This window comes from Brienomyrus brachyistius, chromosome 16 (genome assembly GCF_023856365.1).
Source record: "Brienomyrus brachyistius isolate T26 chromosome 16, BBRACH_0.4, whole genome shotgun sequence".
NCBI classification, from domain to species: domain Eukaryota; kingdom Metazoa; phylum Chordata; class Actinopteri; order Osteoglossiformes; family Mormyridae; genus Brienomyrus; species Brienomyrus brachyistius.
Genome location: NC_064548.1, coordinates 25460370 through 25477491, shown reverse-complemented (window position 1 = coordinate 25477491; position 17122 = coordinate 25460370). Strand labels below are relative to the sequence as shown.

The following is a 17122-nucleotide window of genomic DNA, read 5'->3' as shown; positions in this document are numbered from 1 at the left end:
GATAGTGCATTATTTGATTTTTTTTCTGATTTCATAAGGTTATGACTCGACCTTTCACTTGAGATGCATTGAGCCGTTTTTATCTGTATGACAGCAAAAGCCAATCACATCATTTCACTCAAAGAGTCCTTAAGACTTACTGCTCAGAGTTACAACGGACTCACAATGCCTTCCATGGAGCTTCAACAAAAGGTGCTGAATAAGCAGCAGATGTATTCCCTGGGGTGATCTGGAACTTCCAGAGTATCAGTGGATATTTACAGTGGTGAAGACTTTGGGATCTATATGATAAAAATCATTCCGCAGCCTTCCTCTGCACCCCGCCCTCCACATATCACAACAGCATTCGCAGTATAAATTTCCATTTTACCTCCAGTGGTTCTATAGGTATCTTTTGGGATTAATCTATTGTACATAAGAGTAACAGAAGGCAGGTCCAATGGGACAATGTCCACTGGAAATGAGATCACTTACATTGAGTCTGCAGTGATTAGCGCAACGCTAAGCACTCTGTCGATTGCTAAACTGGCCAATAACTGTTATGGTAAACTCTCACTAGGCCAATGTCATTGTGATGGACAATTTCTTTTCATCTACTCCTTGGACATATCAGTAGCTCTGCATGTTATTTAATGAAAGCATCATTACAACCTTGTGCACGACAGAAACTTCCATAAACCTCCCTAACATATAATGAACACAGAGTCTCTGAGGGTCTTAGATGCCCCCAGCGGGGGCCTGTGGCTTGGCCAGGGGCAGTGATATAGATGATACCCCTCCTCGTTCTTCGCACAATCCCTCTCTACTGTAATCCCTCCCTTCCCTTCATCACCTACTCTTGCATATTTGCACCCAAAATCACACTAAGTTGTGTTGTGTTCATTGTACTTCTGTCTTACTGTTTTGTTGATGTTTCTATAGTTGTTCATTTACTGAATATTCCGTATATTTTTAGATTATGATTTGTCTAGTTTTATGTGGCACAGTTGGGGAAGCTACCAAAATACACATTTCAGTGTAGGTTATACAAGTAGCACTGCATGTGATAAATGAAACTAAGAGCATTGTTCCCTGACGTCTGCTCTTTGCTTGCTCAGGCCTGCTTCCCCTGCACTGGGAAGGCCACTACAGTATGTTACTTTGGGAGAAAACACCTCTGCGAGGTTTAAATCAGGACCAAGCCAGTTACCTTTCCCTTCAGTTTTTTAACGCAGTGAAATCTGCTGGATTTCTGAGCAAATCAGAGGCTGGCCTCCTACACTTTACATTGAGTTTTTCCCTTTCATCTTCATCTTTTCCTATCGGAAGTTTCACCCCTGTTGTGTGGCCTCAAGTGAGCCTTCTGATTGGACAGTTGGATGACAGGCAGAGTTGTGATTGGAAGATGGGCTGGCTGACACATCCATTTGAGGATACTAGGCGGCGGGAAACGTTTTTGCTGGAAGACCGGGCGCTAGGCGAAATTCTGATTGGAAGGTCGGGGCGACTGAAATGTGGGCCAACGTCTGCCTTGCAGGGCGCGGCCATGTGCTGCAGAGGGAGGCTGGCAGACAGCAGGATGGGGATCATCTCTGGACGGCGTCTCCTCGCTCGTGTCTCTGGCTGCATCATGCTTTGCAGCCCTATGTTTTCTCATTTTTCATTATTGTCCATCAACCTCTGGTATTTAAGCTTTGTATTTACTTAGATCTACTCTGCTGTTTATTTAATTGTATTTGTATATTTTACCGTGTTATTTTGCGAAAATCTCTAGCACGTTATTCGGCGTGTTTCCTGCCGACTGCCCGGTGCTGCCTGGCGTAAGCCCCACATCCCTCCTGACCCCACACTGGCTGAGTGGATGAATGATGGATGAATCTCCCGTGTTACATTAAGCATCGCCGCAGCATATGCCTTCGCCGAAACTCTTTTGTTTATAATTAATTGGGAAGGACCTTTTTAAACTTTAATGGCCTTCACCGCCAGGCACGGCAAGAAAGCTGAACTATTATTATTCACATCTGACAAAGTGTTTACGTTCATTACCATTTCAGTTTGTGACATTTGATGCTCGGGGTCTGACGGGGTCTGTTTGCTTCTATTCCCTCTGATGCTGGAAATCAATGCCTTGCGGAAGCGTGTAGCACCTCTGACTGGGTAACTGTGTGCCGGGATCGGCTGAGTGAAGCCGATGATTAAGGCTGAGCAGTGAGCAGGAAAGAAAGGCCGTAAAAACTGGAACTATGTGGGAAATGTGACATGCATGAGAACGGAGCCCAGAGGATTTATCCTGCAGTGTTATAACACAGAGCTGTGATCAAATCTGTATGACCTACCAGCGAAGCTGAACACACGAGTTCCAGTGCCGTCATACTGTGAAAGTAGCACATGTGCGTGTACAGACTCGCATATAATATGAGCATGATGATTATACTACAGTGAAAGGGACAGCAAGGTACATTTTTAAATGTGTATCTTTATATTTTTATTACGGATTAAAAAATGACCTGTGGCCAAAATCTCATGATTGCATATACATGTTAATCTGTACTGAACATTTTTTTTTGTGTGTTTTGTCCCCCCAGTTTCAGGTTAACATTTGTATGTACTGTATGTAGTTCATCTACTGAGCAAAATTACCATAAATTTACTTAAGGGAAGTTACGCTTAGGTGACGTCTCCGGGAAATGACCCGGGCTCTCAGTCTTGGACTAATGTATCTTTTCATGATCCCTCCACGCTATTTAACCGAAGCAGCTTTCGGTTGTTTTCTTTGACTTTCATTGCCTGTTTTGATGGTGAATTGAATGCACTACATATAAGTCAGACTTTCCAGATAGATGTTTAGGCCCGGTAGGGTTTAAATCAGGCTCACTTGGACAGTTTCGACGCTTCCAGCTGTTTTCCCCAATGCAAACCCCAACGTTACGTGCAAACAGACTCTTTCCATTCACGTCCTGATTCTACCTGCAGGTCAGTTACATCACCAATAAATCCCAGCAAGCCAGTTCCAGAGACCGGCACCCAATGTGACAGAATATCCACCATGCTTCCCAGATCCGATGTGATTGGGGTCCGTTTTAGCTTCTCTCCCCCCATATCCTACATCACCGTGACCCCCTCCTTTCCCGAGACGATGCTTTCTGTTCTTCTCTAATTCTAATATATTCTTTCTGTCCTTAGAGCTGACATGATGCTTGTCTCCCTCAGTGTAAGGCTTTTACTCCCCTGTCAGACTCTTATACACAGTGAATTGCTCCAGTTTCATCCCCTGATCCATGGCGGTTGACTTTGTTATTCTAGCCTTATCTTTACACCGCCAATGGCGCCTCAGTCATCAGCCAGCCTCTGTCTTCAATGACCTTCCTTCTGTTATCTTCCTGTCTTTCATCCTCTTCTTCCTCCATTGGTTTCTTTCTTCCGCATCATTGCTTTTCTGATGTCCAGTGGTTTTAATTATTTATTTTTTTTGTGGGAGGGGGGCAGTAATGGAGAAATCTTCAGCTTAGTGTGTGAGATCCAAGACAAAGGCACCAGATACAACGCGGACCACAGAGCAATAGGCAGCACCTGCCAAATCCTCACGTCACCCTCAAACTGAGATTAAACAACTGATCTCATCATTCTAACAAGGACAGTCATGCATGCCAAGGAATATCAAAAGCTTATTAATATCACCTCTTAATCATTTGACCCGAAATAATTGGTACTGTAATTTGTCCCACCAACACTCATTTTGTATCGAAGAGAACATGACAGTTTCATCTTGGGTTTCCTCAAGTTACCAAAATGGCTTAAAAGTTCATTGCTTCTCCATCTGCCAAGAAAGGGCAGAATTTCCTCATTTAATCGTCACTAATTTTGTAGGATGGGGACGTTATCCTGTGCGGATACATATTAACACTGTGAAAGAGCGTCCATTAAGTAAGAAACGTGTGTCTCAATTTCAGGGTTTGTCCAAAGGCAGGGCCCCGAAGGAGTGGATGGAAACTGACACTTCATAAATTTTACAGGATGTCTGTTCTGAGTAATAACTGGATAAGTACATAGTAAAATTAATTGCTACATTGTAAAATTAAGTGTAAAGCATCCAGTTAAAGACTGGACTCGAGATAAATATGGACATTATTAAATGTAAAACAATTATTGGAATTCATCTGGAATGTTGTTGCTCCCAAGAAATCAAATTTTCATATGATTTTGATTTTACTTATTAGTTGTCATCATTATCTACATTAAATACAGTTCTGGGCATAAGTCAAAGAAAATAGTAGTACGTTTTCTCAGAAAAAAAGACACAGTTTAACATCAGAACAATAAAGAGTAATGCAATAAAAAGTAACATGAATGTATTATGGTCTCCAAAAGTTAGTGATATCTTGTCGGACGGCTAGACATAGAACACCACTTCCGTTCCCAAACCTCTCCTCAGGGACCCGTCTGGTAAATTTCACCACCAGCTCACTTAATTAGTTTACTTAATTTGTTAAATAACTCAGTGAGGTATTGATTAACAGGGTGTGCTAATTGTCACAAAACACTTGCTGAAAATACAGGGCTGACTATAGGAGAGGTTTAGAAATAGCTAAGCTAACACAGAAATAGTGTAATAGTTCTGCACCAATGAGAAGATCATTTAAAAATTCTTTTCTCTGACTTCCTAAGACTTTGCATGGTACTATATGTGATACAAGAATAGAGTTAACTGTTTCAAATGGTCAATTAGCATACACATTAATTAGAAGATGCAGTATTGGCTGTAGTGGTGCCTATGACTTCAGATTTGAATCACTAGTATATTACATTAAATTCCTAACTGAAGATTAGCCAGTGTGCTACTTTACTTTATGTTTTTGTGTGGAATGGATGCTGAGTCACAATCAGCAGTCATGCAACACGACTGTTAATCTTCTCCGACTGTGTGGTGCCATTAAAGCATTACAGAGGGACAGCATTTACATTTATTAACATCCAAATGAAAGAATTCTGTATAAATAATACAGTCTGACTTTCTGCTGTTTCGTTTTATAATGCTCCTTTTTTAGGGATTGGGCTTTGGCAGATGATGCCCTTGTGTTGTGAAATTGTAGAGTTTATTTTCAATTTACACAGATCTCACCTGTATCGAAAGATACAGCTAACCGGACATTATATGAGTGGAACAAGAATCCACAGGCCTGTAGTTTATTGTTATTCTCGTTATCCTAATTAATGGCACATTTAGCACATTACATTATAGTCGCTCGGTGGATCCTTACACCCAAAGCAATTTATACCTGTTTAGGCCAGTTTACACGACTGAATATCAGCAGCTACATCAAGGGCCACTCTTGATCAATCAGGATTAATCTTATTCTTGCTATTTTCTTATACCCTCTATTAACCTCTGCTCTGAAAATCGTCGCGCGTCTTTCCCGGAATCGGTCGAACTGTCTGTTTTATCAGAATGTGCCAACATTTAGTATTTAGCCGGTTTGACTGAACCAAACCTTTAATTATTATAATGGCACTCCCCAGGGGGGGGGGCTGTTCTTTTCCCCACAGTTTGGCCTTTTCACAGTCTAGTGGTTCAAAGTTCAATAAAAACAGACACAACATCTCAAGGGCATCCGTGGATGGACCTGCTCCAATTAACCAAGCAAAAGCAAAAAGCAAATTGAATATTAATGTTTGGCCTCAGTGACCGACATGAAAGAGGAAACTGTGTATGAGTTTGTTCACTTTTCAGCCTGAAGTAGTTGGTAGGGTGGTCATTTTAAAGTATGTACCATTGTACCATTATTACCTAATGCCTTGAGTGAACAGTCTTACAGAATCAGACCCCAACTGGCCCCCATCTGGACCGCCGAGGAGGTGACTGGAAATGTTCGCAGCTCACCCTGTCCGTACTCATTTCCTGAAGAGCAACGTGCACTGAAATGCTGCAGGTTTTCTGCGGATGACTTTCTGCTGTCACAGTGTTGGGAAATTATTACATGTGTGTTTTGTCACTGTTGTGTCTTTGAAACTTATGAAACGGAAGCTCGACTAAAAGGAACTTTAAAAAAAAAAAATCGATTGTTGAATCTGATTTCTTGCTTGATGTACAGTTTAATGAAACGCAATAGCTTCGCCGTCGTGCAGCGGCATTTAAAGTGACCGTAAATAACACGGATTAAATATCGTCTTGCAGCGTTCCGATAAGTTCAGCGTGCAAAGCGGGGTTCCTGCAGGGGTGAAAGCCAAGTCAGGCTTCATCATTGCTCGTTTAAAATTGAAATGTCACACTGGAGGCAGGACAAAGGAGCTTACATTAAGTCAGCGAGCTCCACTGGAAATGGTTTTAGCTGGAGTTTCCAGCACATCGAACCATGAAAACTATTTTCGAAAAAACACCATCACTATGGGAACGCAAAAGTCGCATGTGCACAGCTTCTTTCGACTCTTTCAGTGGTATTCGATTCCCCATTTCAGTCCGTTACGGAGCTGGAACCTTCTGGTGTTATGAGTTCTGGAGCTGTGATGCCTTTTATTTTCTGGACGTGGTTTAAGGTCATACGGAGCAAATGAATATGCCAGGTCACACTGCGACTGCTGAATATTATGTTTGTGAGGCCAGTTGTTGGTTTGTACTTTAAACATGCTGAGAGGGGACGATCAGGTGATGGAATGAGGTGACATTTATCTCGTCGTAAACTTATGGAAGAGTTTACCTCCGGTTTTGGGCCTTACCTAGGGATAGCATATCGCTGCAAAGTCATGGGGGGGTGAAGGCGGCGCAGTGATGCCCCCTCCCATGCAGAGCCTCCTCCCTTAGTGAAGCCGGAGGGGTGACTGCAAGTTTCGGAAGTGCTGACCCAACAACGGCAGAAGCTGACACCAGTTTGGCGAGTTCCGCTTCAGTGGGCGTCAGACAGGGCTTCAGCGCTGGAGGTCAGCCTGAAAAGTTACAGGGTGCCCCCCGACACAGCACTCCTTAGAATGTTCCTTGTATTATAAGGTAGGGGGCAGCATTGATTTAGAATGTGTAACAGGCATACCGAAATCTTAATGAGAGGCTTGTTAAATCGGGCGTCGTTATTTTGCCGAGTTTGATGTGTCCCTGGGTCATCAAGGGAGACGGCTTGAGTTTAGCATCTTTAAGCAGTAACAGACTTCATTGTATGACATCACTGCATTGTCTGCAGTTTTTTCTCATTTTCAAACTCAAGGCTTCCAGACATCAGGGGGCAGTGTTTCACTCGGCAGCCTCAGTAATTGTGATCAGAAGGTTGTTGGTTCAAGCCTTGTAGTTGGCATTATCATCTTCATCGTGCAATAAAGACTCACCCTTTCATTGCTCCATTCATTTCATCTCATTGCTATATATATATATATATATATGTATGTATAAAGCATATTCCTATATTTAGTTTACCTATGACATGCCCCTTAACAAAAGGCAGCAACACAATAAAACAGGTACACCCTATAAATCTGTGCACTTTGCCGCTTAACATCAATGATGTCATATGATGAAGTCTGTGATTGGTTAAAGAAGTGAACGCAAGCCCCTCCCTTGTTGACAGTAGGACACTCAAACTCGGCAAAATCAGGATGTGCTTATTGAACCACAGGAATATTGTGGATAAACAAGTTATGCAAACAAAAGCACAGGAAAGGAATTGAATCACAGAACATACGTCCTGAATCTCTGAAAACCCAGACCTGGGAACGCGAAACAGCTTTAATTTCATAACATGATGCGTAAGTATATATAACACAATGCAGTGAAATTAGGGCCAATACTTTTGTGTGTGGGTGGAAGATTCCGCGTGTTAATAAATCCTGTGCTGGCGACACAACATGCCTGTTTGTTTACATGTTTCATAAATCAGTGAGATCAGCAAGATCAGCGAGATCAGTGAGATCAGCGAGATCAGCGAGATCAGCAAGATCAGTGAGATCAGTCCCTCAGCTCTCCGCATTCTGATGTGTAACATGATGCACTTTCTGCAGTAGAGGAGTCACCAGCGAAGGAGTCACTCGCATTTCGGCCTCCATAAAGATCTCCTTTCTCCTCCTCCCCAGACTTTGACACCTTGCCGCCTCCTCCACCAAACCCCCCCCCCCCCCCCCCCCCCCCCCAACCCGGTGGAGCACCAGCAGGCTAAATTTCCAGTTTCCGGCTTTGGCGGTATGCAGTCACGAGCAGTGCCAGCAACCTGGATTTTTGTCATTAAAGTTAATTACAGAATTAAAGTGTGGGGGGGTCTGAACAGCATGGCTGCCTGGATGATCTGCCTCACAATGTCCACCCACCCCAGCCTTTGTCTTTTGCTGTTTCGGGGGGGCTGAGTCACGTCCCCACAATGACCTGTGATAACACACCTGCTTATGTCCTGAACTGTCAAACCTTCCATGTTCAGCCCCTCTCCTGTGTGGTCCGTTTGGACACAGTCAGCTGCCTGCGAGCCGCCATTCGCATGTTCCTCTTCCCCCTCATTTCCCTGCCTTGCATGGTGCCCATGCGCCTCATCAATCTGCCCATATTCATTCTCTGGCTAGGAAGAGTCCGGTACCAACGGGTTCCCAAGTGACAGCAGACGGACATAAAATTAGGCATGGATGGCGTCAGCGATGACCGATAATTGTATTTGTGTAATGACTTCGGTCTTGTACGCTTAACGAACGTCACTGTCGTTTAAATCCCTGCCCCCCCCAAAGAGTAGTTAAATTAAAGACCCCCCCCATCTCCCACCCACTTCCTAAGCACACAGACCATCATCACCTGAATCATGTTCTTCGTGTAGCTTAATAACTCTTGTTGAGCGTGTCGGCGAATCATTCGACAACGGAGGACAAGCCAGCAGGGGGCAATGAGTGATGAGCAAAACACAGAATAAATATGAGCATTTCGGTTTGTTTGAGACGTTCTGGTACCGAGGAACCTAGTTCATCGGAACCCGAGGCTTCTGACAGTACTGCTGTCAGCAGTACGGCAGACCAAATATATAAAGGGCTAACTTGGTCCAATTAAAGGGATTTACGTGTTGGATCACTTCAGCAAATGGGAACCCAGGGATTTATACAAGATAAAGTCCTGAGAGACAAGGACAGAGCCTGCTGGGTGATGTAATGGGGATGGCTATTTATACCAGCCTTTCCCGCTACCGCTCCGCTGGAGCCACACTTGGGTATCGTGTGAAGGAGCTGCAGTTGTAGTTAGCGTCTCCCAGCGCCGTCTGAATTCCCCCACCGTAAATGCGTCCCATTTACCAGTCATCTCAAGCCTTTTTTAATGACGGTGAAATACGTAATGTGCTTCATAAGTGCTCAGCATCCTCACCTGGAACGTTTACCTTAATGTGTCATTATTTTACGCAGTGGAAATGTGGTATATGAGTATAAATCACGGTGCTGTGTGGATCGGTGAGGGGCGTCAGGCATTTTAATGAAATGCACCTCGGCCTTCCGTGCGGAACCTGCTTCAGCTGTACAGTACGAGCTGGAATGAGAGCCGCGCGTCCCAGAGAGCTACAATATGTCTCGCATTTATTATTAATTTCTGATTTACCAAATTCGGTATGAACAGCAGCTCCATGTCACAGCAGCTTCCAGAACATTCAGTCGTTATTCGGTGTTATGCTTCCATACTGCGTATATGTGATTATAGTTAAGAAACGGACCAAATTATTGACTTTGTATTAAAAGCATTTCCATTGGTCTCTACGGTGGTTTCTGCCATGACGGTGTGAGATCAGAGCCGGCTGCGTATGTCACCTGTAGGCCGCAATCGCTGACGTGTATCAGAGTGGGGAGTCACCCGAGAGACACGGCAGGAACGCCTGGGCTTCCGGCGACACACTCCGAAGGATGTATCCCGAAACGACCCCTCTAGGCTCTCCGGGGGGCATTTGAGGCATTGGCAGCGTGCGCCCGCGTACCCTGAGACGGGCTAATGAGGAAGCGACGCAGGCGGGAAGGGGGCGGATTGGCTGGCAGCTGACGGTGCGCTGATCCCCTCCCCCGCCCATCCTGTCGCCCCCGGCGACGCAGCGCCGCTGCTCTTTGCAGTAACTTGTCTAAACGTCGCCGCCTGCACCCTGCATTATCATTACCTCCTAACTCCGGTCCTGCCACGTTGTCAGGATCACGGGGAACTCGAGAGGTGGGTCTTTAAGTTCCTGTTTCCGTTCCCCTGCCCCTTCTGCATTCATTCTACAATGGCATGGATTAAGCTGGGAATATCTCTATTCCCTTTGTTATAATAACCTTTTAAATTGCATTAGAGACCATTTTAATTCAGCTATCTGTGTCATATATTGTTAATTACTGTACAGATATGCCAAGCCAGATATTCAAAACAGATGTTTAGCAGAGCGGAGCATGTTTACCCAGAGTGCACCTCTGCTAATAACTGTCGCACTGTGGCATAGAGGTGACTGGGGGCACCATACTCTAGCGCCACCTATAGGTCTGAGTGCTTCATCGCTCTGCCCCCCCCCCCCCCCCTCGGGCTCCTGCAGCCATCACCATGGAGATTTGTAGCCACTCGCTCTCCGCGTTCTCGGTCAGCAGTATCCCAGCCAAACGTGTCACCCAAGGACAATCAGGTTGTCCTGCAGGGAGCGACCTTGCTGCCCCAAGGGATTGTGGGTAAGCAGCCACGGTGTCTCACATCTCACCGGCTCTGAATTATAGGCCTCGTTGATCAACAGACACCATCAAATTAATTTGGACAAGTGCCAGTCATCATCTTTCAATTCCAAACACCTCCCCTCCCCCAGTGAGTTTCCCACCCCCAATTCATTGCAATAGGCTGGAGAATTTACCTGGGGGGGGGCAAAAAACAGAATCTACAGCTCCTCAAACAAACAGCCATCAATCCAGTACAAATATAATACGACGATGCAGAAGTCTGTACAGAACTACCGTCGCCTGATCTAAATTCAGTCAGCGAGAGTACAGCTAAGGATGCTTGAAATTATTTAAAGAATAAACATTTCAGCATGTAGGAGTGTGAAAGTGAATCATGTATGGGAGGGGCTCCGGCTTTGCCGCAGAAAAGGTCAGCCGCCCCAAAGTGTTGGTGAAGCCGGCAGCTTGCCGGAGTTGGATGAGGATCCTGAGCAGTGCGTCTGTAGCAGATGAGACCGGCGACGATCGGCCGGCCGCCGGGAGCCGGCTGTCACCCGGCAAGGCAGCAGGCTGGAGTCAGAACCTCAGGAGGGGAAAATAACGGACGGCCCCTAATCACGGTTTCTCCCGGAGGACGCTGGGATGTGCCGGTTTGTCATTTTCGGAAGGTAGTGAAGTTTGCATGCGTTTGCAGGTCCAGGTTGATAAGGTCAGCCCAGAGCTTCGCATTTCTGCTGTCATAGATCCTTCTCCCAGCTAGCGCTTGGCAATTATAGCATTTGTACTGAACAAGAAAGAGCCTTTTAGACTGTGGTCTCTGTTTAGAAACAGCCCTGCAACACCGGCGTGCTCCTAAAGATGGAATACGGATGATTTCCCTCTGTCCATGTGACCGTTACACCTCCATCATGCTGCTCTGCCTTTGTGGCTTCACTCTTAGACAAAACCTTCTAGAGCATTTGGAGTTTTACCCATAAATCCGTTATTTTTTGTATTTGTCACTAAAATTATTATGGCATTACCTTTAATTAAAAACATCCCTTTCAGAGCACAAAGTGTCAGAACTCTACTTCTCCATGAGCTGTTCGTATGCTAAATTTAAGAGTTTAAGAAGAGGTCCATGCCTCATAATCCTGATTAAGGGCTTAGCGATCGGGTTAAGCTGGCTTTGAGTAAGTGGTGTTCAGGCACAAAAGTGAACATGACTTCTCCAGGGCCATGACAGGCTTCATGTTTCTACAACATCCACATTCGGTTACTGCAGCAAACATGACAGCTCCAATTCTAACATCAGCCCTGCCGCAGCAAGTGTGGCTCAGGGAGGTCGATGGGCAAAACAGCTGTCTGTGTTGGTGCAGTGATGTGGAAACATGAGTACAAATCTGTGTGTGCGTGTGTGTGAGAGAGAGAGAGAGAGAGAGAGAGGGTTCATATGGTCATAGGGATGTTAGGCGTTGTACCTGCAGTGTGTGTGTGTGTGTGTGTGTGTGTGTGAGCGGGTATACCTATCTGTATGGGGACACAATGTCCCCATAACGTGATAAATATCTGTTTTTTTCCCTTATGAGGACTGGTTTCCTGGTCCCCATAAGGGGAAACTGTATTTTATAAAAATCAGTGGCTGCTATGAAAAAACTAAAAATGCAAAAATTCTTGTATTTTTCCTGGTTACTTATGGTTATGGTTAGGGCAGGGTGGGGGTTAAGGCCCCATAAGGATAGGTATACCCTACATGTGTGTGTGTGTGTGTGTGTGAGTGAGAGAGAGAGAGAGAGAGAGCAAAAAGCAGGGAGTGCTAGAGTTCAAGTAAGGAGCTGTACTGGAATTACAATGAGAGCACCACCTCTGGGTGGGTCATATGCACCAACCATTTGGTTATCCATCAGATAATAAGGTGCTACTTGTAGTACCAGAGTAAGTGTAGCACTGACTGCTGATGCTGCTTTAAAAGCCTTAAAAAGAAACTCCTTTCTGACACAGATCCACATCCGAAATGCTAACTGCTGCTCAGGACTTACAGTATTCCCTACCCTCACAGGTAATGCAGAACTGTAACCAAAAGTCTGTAAATCGTGCAGTGGGAAGAGTACTGAGTGTAACATATGTGTAGCTCAGAAGGTTAGAGATAACCGCTCATTTCCGGAAGGTTGTGGGTTTCGATCCCATGGTCGGCATGTCTCCACTGGACCCTTGAGTGTGATCATGATCCCCTGCAGGAGCACTGGCCAGCCCAGCTCTCTGACCCCCAATCGTCCTGTCGGACTGTCACTCTGCACAAAAGCGTCTGCTAATTATATAAACACAGGTGTAAGTGTTGAGGTGAGCTCTGTGAAAATGCTCGTGGAAATAAAAAGTGGTACAGCTCTGGTGTGGATTTAGAGAGAGGTATACGGCCAGGTCTGGCACGAGCTTTCATCATGCCCTACTGATAGATCTGCAGCCCTGCAGCTACGAATACATGTGGATGCCGGACGAATGATTGTTTTAAGGACTTGTGAGGCGTCGGCTGGGTGGATCTGGGTGACAGGCGGTGTGGGATGTTCTGCGGTGGCTGTTCTGCTTTTCTCTGCATCTGTTCACCTTCCGTTAGGCGTTGAGTTGAGACCCTTGTTTCCTGTGTCTCTGCCACCCCCTGTAGGAACTTCTACTACATCACGCTGCTGCGCGACCCCGTGTCTCGCTACCTGAGCGAGTGGAAGCACGTGCAACGAGGGGCCACCTGGAAGACGTCGCTGCACATGTGCGATGGCCGCTCGCCCACGCGGGACGAGCTGCCTACCTGCTACCAGGGCGATGACTGGTCGGGGGTGGCCCTGTCGGAGTTCATGGACTGCCCCTCCAACCTGGCCAACAACCGGCAGGTGCGGATGCTGGCCGACCTCAGTCTGGTGGGCTGTTACAACCTGTCCTCCATGAACGAGAGCGAGAGGAGCCGGACCCTGCTGAGCAGCGCCAAGGCCAACCTGAAGAACATGGCCTTCTACGGGCTCACCGAGTTCCAGCGCAAGACGCAGTACCTGTTCGAGCGAACGTTCCGCCTGCGCTTCATCTCGGCCTTCACGCAGATCAACAGCACGCGCGCCGCCGCCGTCGACGTGGCCGAGGACGTGCGCCACCGCATCGAGGCCCTCAACGGCCTCGACGTGCAGCTCTACGAATTCGCCAAGGACCTCTTCTTGCAGCGCTACCAGTTTGCACGCCAGCGGGACCGCCACGAGGAGCGCATGCGGAGGCGTGAGGAGCGGCGGCGGCTGCGTGAGCAGAGGGCCTTCCTTGCCAAGCACCGCCGGGGGGCAGAGCCTGATGGGGCCGAGGTCACCACCACCCAGGACTACGCCAGCCAGGTGGCCTGCTGGTGATGACGTCACCACAGCGAAATGCAGCCCCTGGAGGAAAATGGGGCTAAAAAGAGACCAGCATTACCTTTATCTCTCTTTCTCTATTTCTCTCCCTCATCACACTCTGTCATTCATCCCTTTTCACTCACCTTCAGTGTAATCTGGTCTCTGACGTTCTCTGAAACACCCCAAAGTCACCAGTCCTGTGACTTGCACAGTAAACATACCTTGGAGCATCTCTGTGGTGTCTTAACGTTTAACCTGGGCACACTTAATTGGTTTACATATTTCTGTGACAGAAATCCCGCTCCAGCCATTTGGCATTACGGTTACTATCATGCAAGCGTCTCTTCAAACGACAGAGGAAGATACGCCATTAGATACAGTGGAAATAAGCTGAACATGTGCTTGTAATAAGAATTTGAAGGACTGTGGGTATCTTGCAGGATACAGGCGAATTCTCTAGCCGACAAAATCCCATTCGTTTAGGTGAATCAGGATAATTGTAGCTACATCTGTTGTTCGTGTTTGTACGGCAAGTTTCATAATGAACAACGAAAGGAAAAATGTGAGTCGGCGTTTGCCTCGTGGAAAAGGAGAAAAGGGCAGCTTAATTCCGGCGTCTAGCTCGCGGTGCAGGTGCGAGGTCCACATGTAAAAACATCAGTTTCACAACCTGCTATTTTACATTTTCGGTGATCGATATAATTATGGATGAAAGTTTACAAGAAGCAGAAACACAAGGAATAATTATGCGCGGTAGAAATTCATGAAAGAAAAAACCCAGTGCAGACCTGAAATATTTAGAGCGGCAACCCAGACATGGGTGTGACAAAGATAAAACAGGATCAGAATCGCGAGATGCGACATGTACATTTGAAACAGGTACTTAGTGTCAGCCGGGAGGTTCTGCACTCTGAGGTCTTTAATCTCACGCCGGTCTTTGATGGCTCAAAGACACGCATCACAGTGCAGGTACATTTGTCTTGTATATATTAAGGCACAATCCGAGTGCAACACTTTCTCATTTATTTGCAGCCTTTGAGCTGCTGTAAATATTGCAAATGGGGACAAGAGGAGACATTGTGGTTCTCGCTTTTAAAGCCATTCTTCTTAAGTGTTCCTTTTGGGCCATTTTTAGTAGTGAAGCAACATTGATGACGTGCTGATATGCAAAAAACACCTGGGGGGGGGGGGGGGGGGGGGCTAAAAAATCTGCCTTTTGCAGGTCCCTTCTTTCAAGACGCCTCACTGTCCCGAATGAACCCGCAACACCGGCATTGTGTAAAGTGTCATCAGTGAGCACAGAAATCAACCTCTGGCCTTTTAAAATTATGTCCTCGTATTATTTGTGTCCCACACGTTTCAATGAAACATCAAATGCCAGGCGAAGGCAGCCATGCCCGCCTCACAAGGCCCCCTGGAGAACGTGTGGCTGTGTGGTCCTGGGGTGTGTTTAAGGCTCTCATCTACCTTCCCGAAATGATATATATATGCGGGATGAACCGGCAATGAAAGGCCCGCGAAGATGCCAAGAGATTATTGTTATTATTTATTTATTTTTAGTTTTTTCTTTCTTTATTACGGTCATAAAACGAAGGTCGTATAAAGTACCCCTTGAAGCCCAGGAATTTAGACCCCTCACATGCTCGGAAGCTGTGGAGACTGGGTGACCGCCGGCTTGTGTTCCAGCACCATTTGCATTATATTAGAGTTAATTGCCACTTTCACCTGGGTCACGCGTCTGATTTAGCGGTTTCAGGAGTTGGGCTTGGTGTGTGAGAGATGGCGGACGCCCTGTTCCGCACTACAGGGGTGGCCCTTCTGCCGTGCTGAAGTCTCAGAGATTTACGTTTATTTTCGTAGGTTTTTGTTTGTCTCCTATCATGCTTAAATCTTCACCTGCATGAAGGTCAAATAAGGCAGTGCGATAAACGTTCCGATTCAATCTTCCTCGAAAACAATGCAGATCCCTTTCTAGTTCATTTGAGCTTTTCAGAGAAAGTAGAGACCATGCACAATTTCTGTCTCCTCACCGGTGAATTTTAGGAACATGCTGATATCCAGGTAGATGCTGACAATATCCCTGGTAAAAATGCTCTTGTTTCCGAAGCAAGAAGCTCGTGGCCTTGTGGATGTGTATCTATATATGATAACGTGTCTTTCTCCATATCAGTGTGGTTGTCTTCCTGCTTGGGTCTTTATGCCTACGTGTGTGTGAGAGTCTTCGTGTGAATGTGTTATTTCTGTAGAAAAAGGGGCCAAGCAGGCCGAGTTTCGTAACTTCCATTCTTGTATAGCTGGAGTTTGGTTCCCCAGCGCTAAAACGGAACGTTCCCAAAGAAGGATGGAATTTTACACACCTGATATCGTCACCACATTCTAAATATTTGGGCTCTAACGTAGGAAGCCCCATTACAGATAGTCTAAGCTGGCTGCAGCCCCAGTGAATGCTGGCGACAGCCGGATCAAAGAGTTCGATGAAGCGATTCCACTCAAGGTGCTTTTTCCTGACTGGTTGACATCAAGATTTTGTTACTCATGTAATTTGTGTTTGAGATCCAGCTGGAAGACATGTGGTAGTTGCCTCTGTTCTGGGAAAAAAAAGTAAAATATAGGAAAACATGTGTATGCTAAGAACACATTCTTCAGATATCTACAGTGTGGCCATACGAAGTCGGCCATTTCAAAGTTATGTGTGAGTCTGTATGTCCCCATCTAAATGATTGTTATGTATACAAAATGGAGGCCCCAAAGCCACTCAATGTTGCTACTTATATTCTGACATATTTGAAATGCTGACTGGATCATATCAAAGATGTTATAAATAAATAAAGAAGGAGAACATCTGAAGATGGTCCTCAGTGGTTAATTGGAGCCTCTCAAATCATGTGGAACCAGCATTTTTTACTCGTCTTGTGGAAAATTAAAAAAAACAATTGTTTTGTTAAAAGCGATTCCTTAAATGCATATTTAATTTAGAAATCTTCTAAATCTTATCTCTGTCAGACACATAAAGGTTCTTAAAGAGACAGGTTTCTAAAACTGTTAGAGGCTCTCGGTCGTTATGGATGTAAGGTACATTTTCACTCTTTATATAAGACAGAGACCAGACTTTTGGTTGAGAGTGAAATGTCTCATTTTGTACATTTGCCTGGCTTGCCAATCCACTTGTATCACCAATAAAATCTCCCATTTCATCCTCC

At 45.7% G+C, this 17122-nt stretch overlaps 1 protein-coding gene across 1 annotated transcript in view; it reads left to right on the top strand.

The window, feature by feature from the left end:
- Window positions 1-16769, top strand: part of hs6st3b (heparan sulfate 6-O-sulfotransferase 3b) — a 96578-nt gene extending 79809 nt beyond the window's left edge. Inside the window, exon 2 of the mRNA XM_048979826.1 lies at window positions 13217-16769. Coding sequence (XP_048835783.1) covers window positions 13217-13937 — 721 coding nt within the window. The 3' untranslated portion in view covers window positions 13938-16769. The remainder of the gene's footprint in view (window positions 1-13216) is intronic.
- Window positions 16770-17122: the final 353 nt, after the last annotated feature.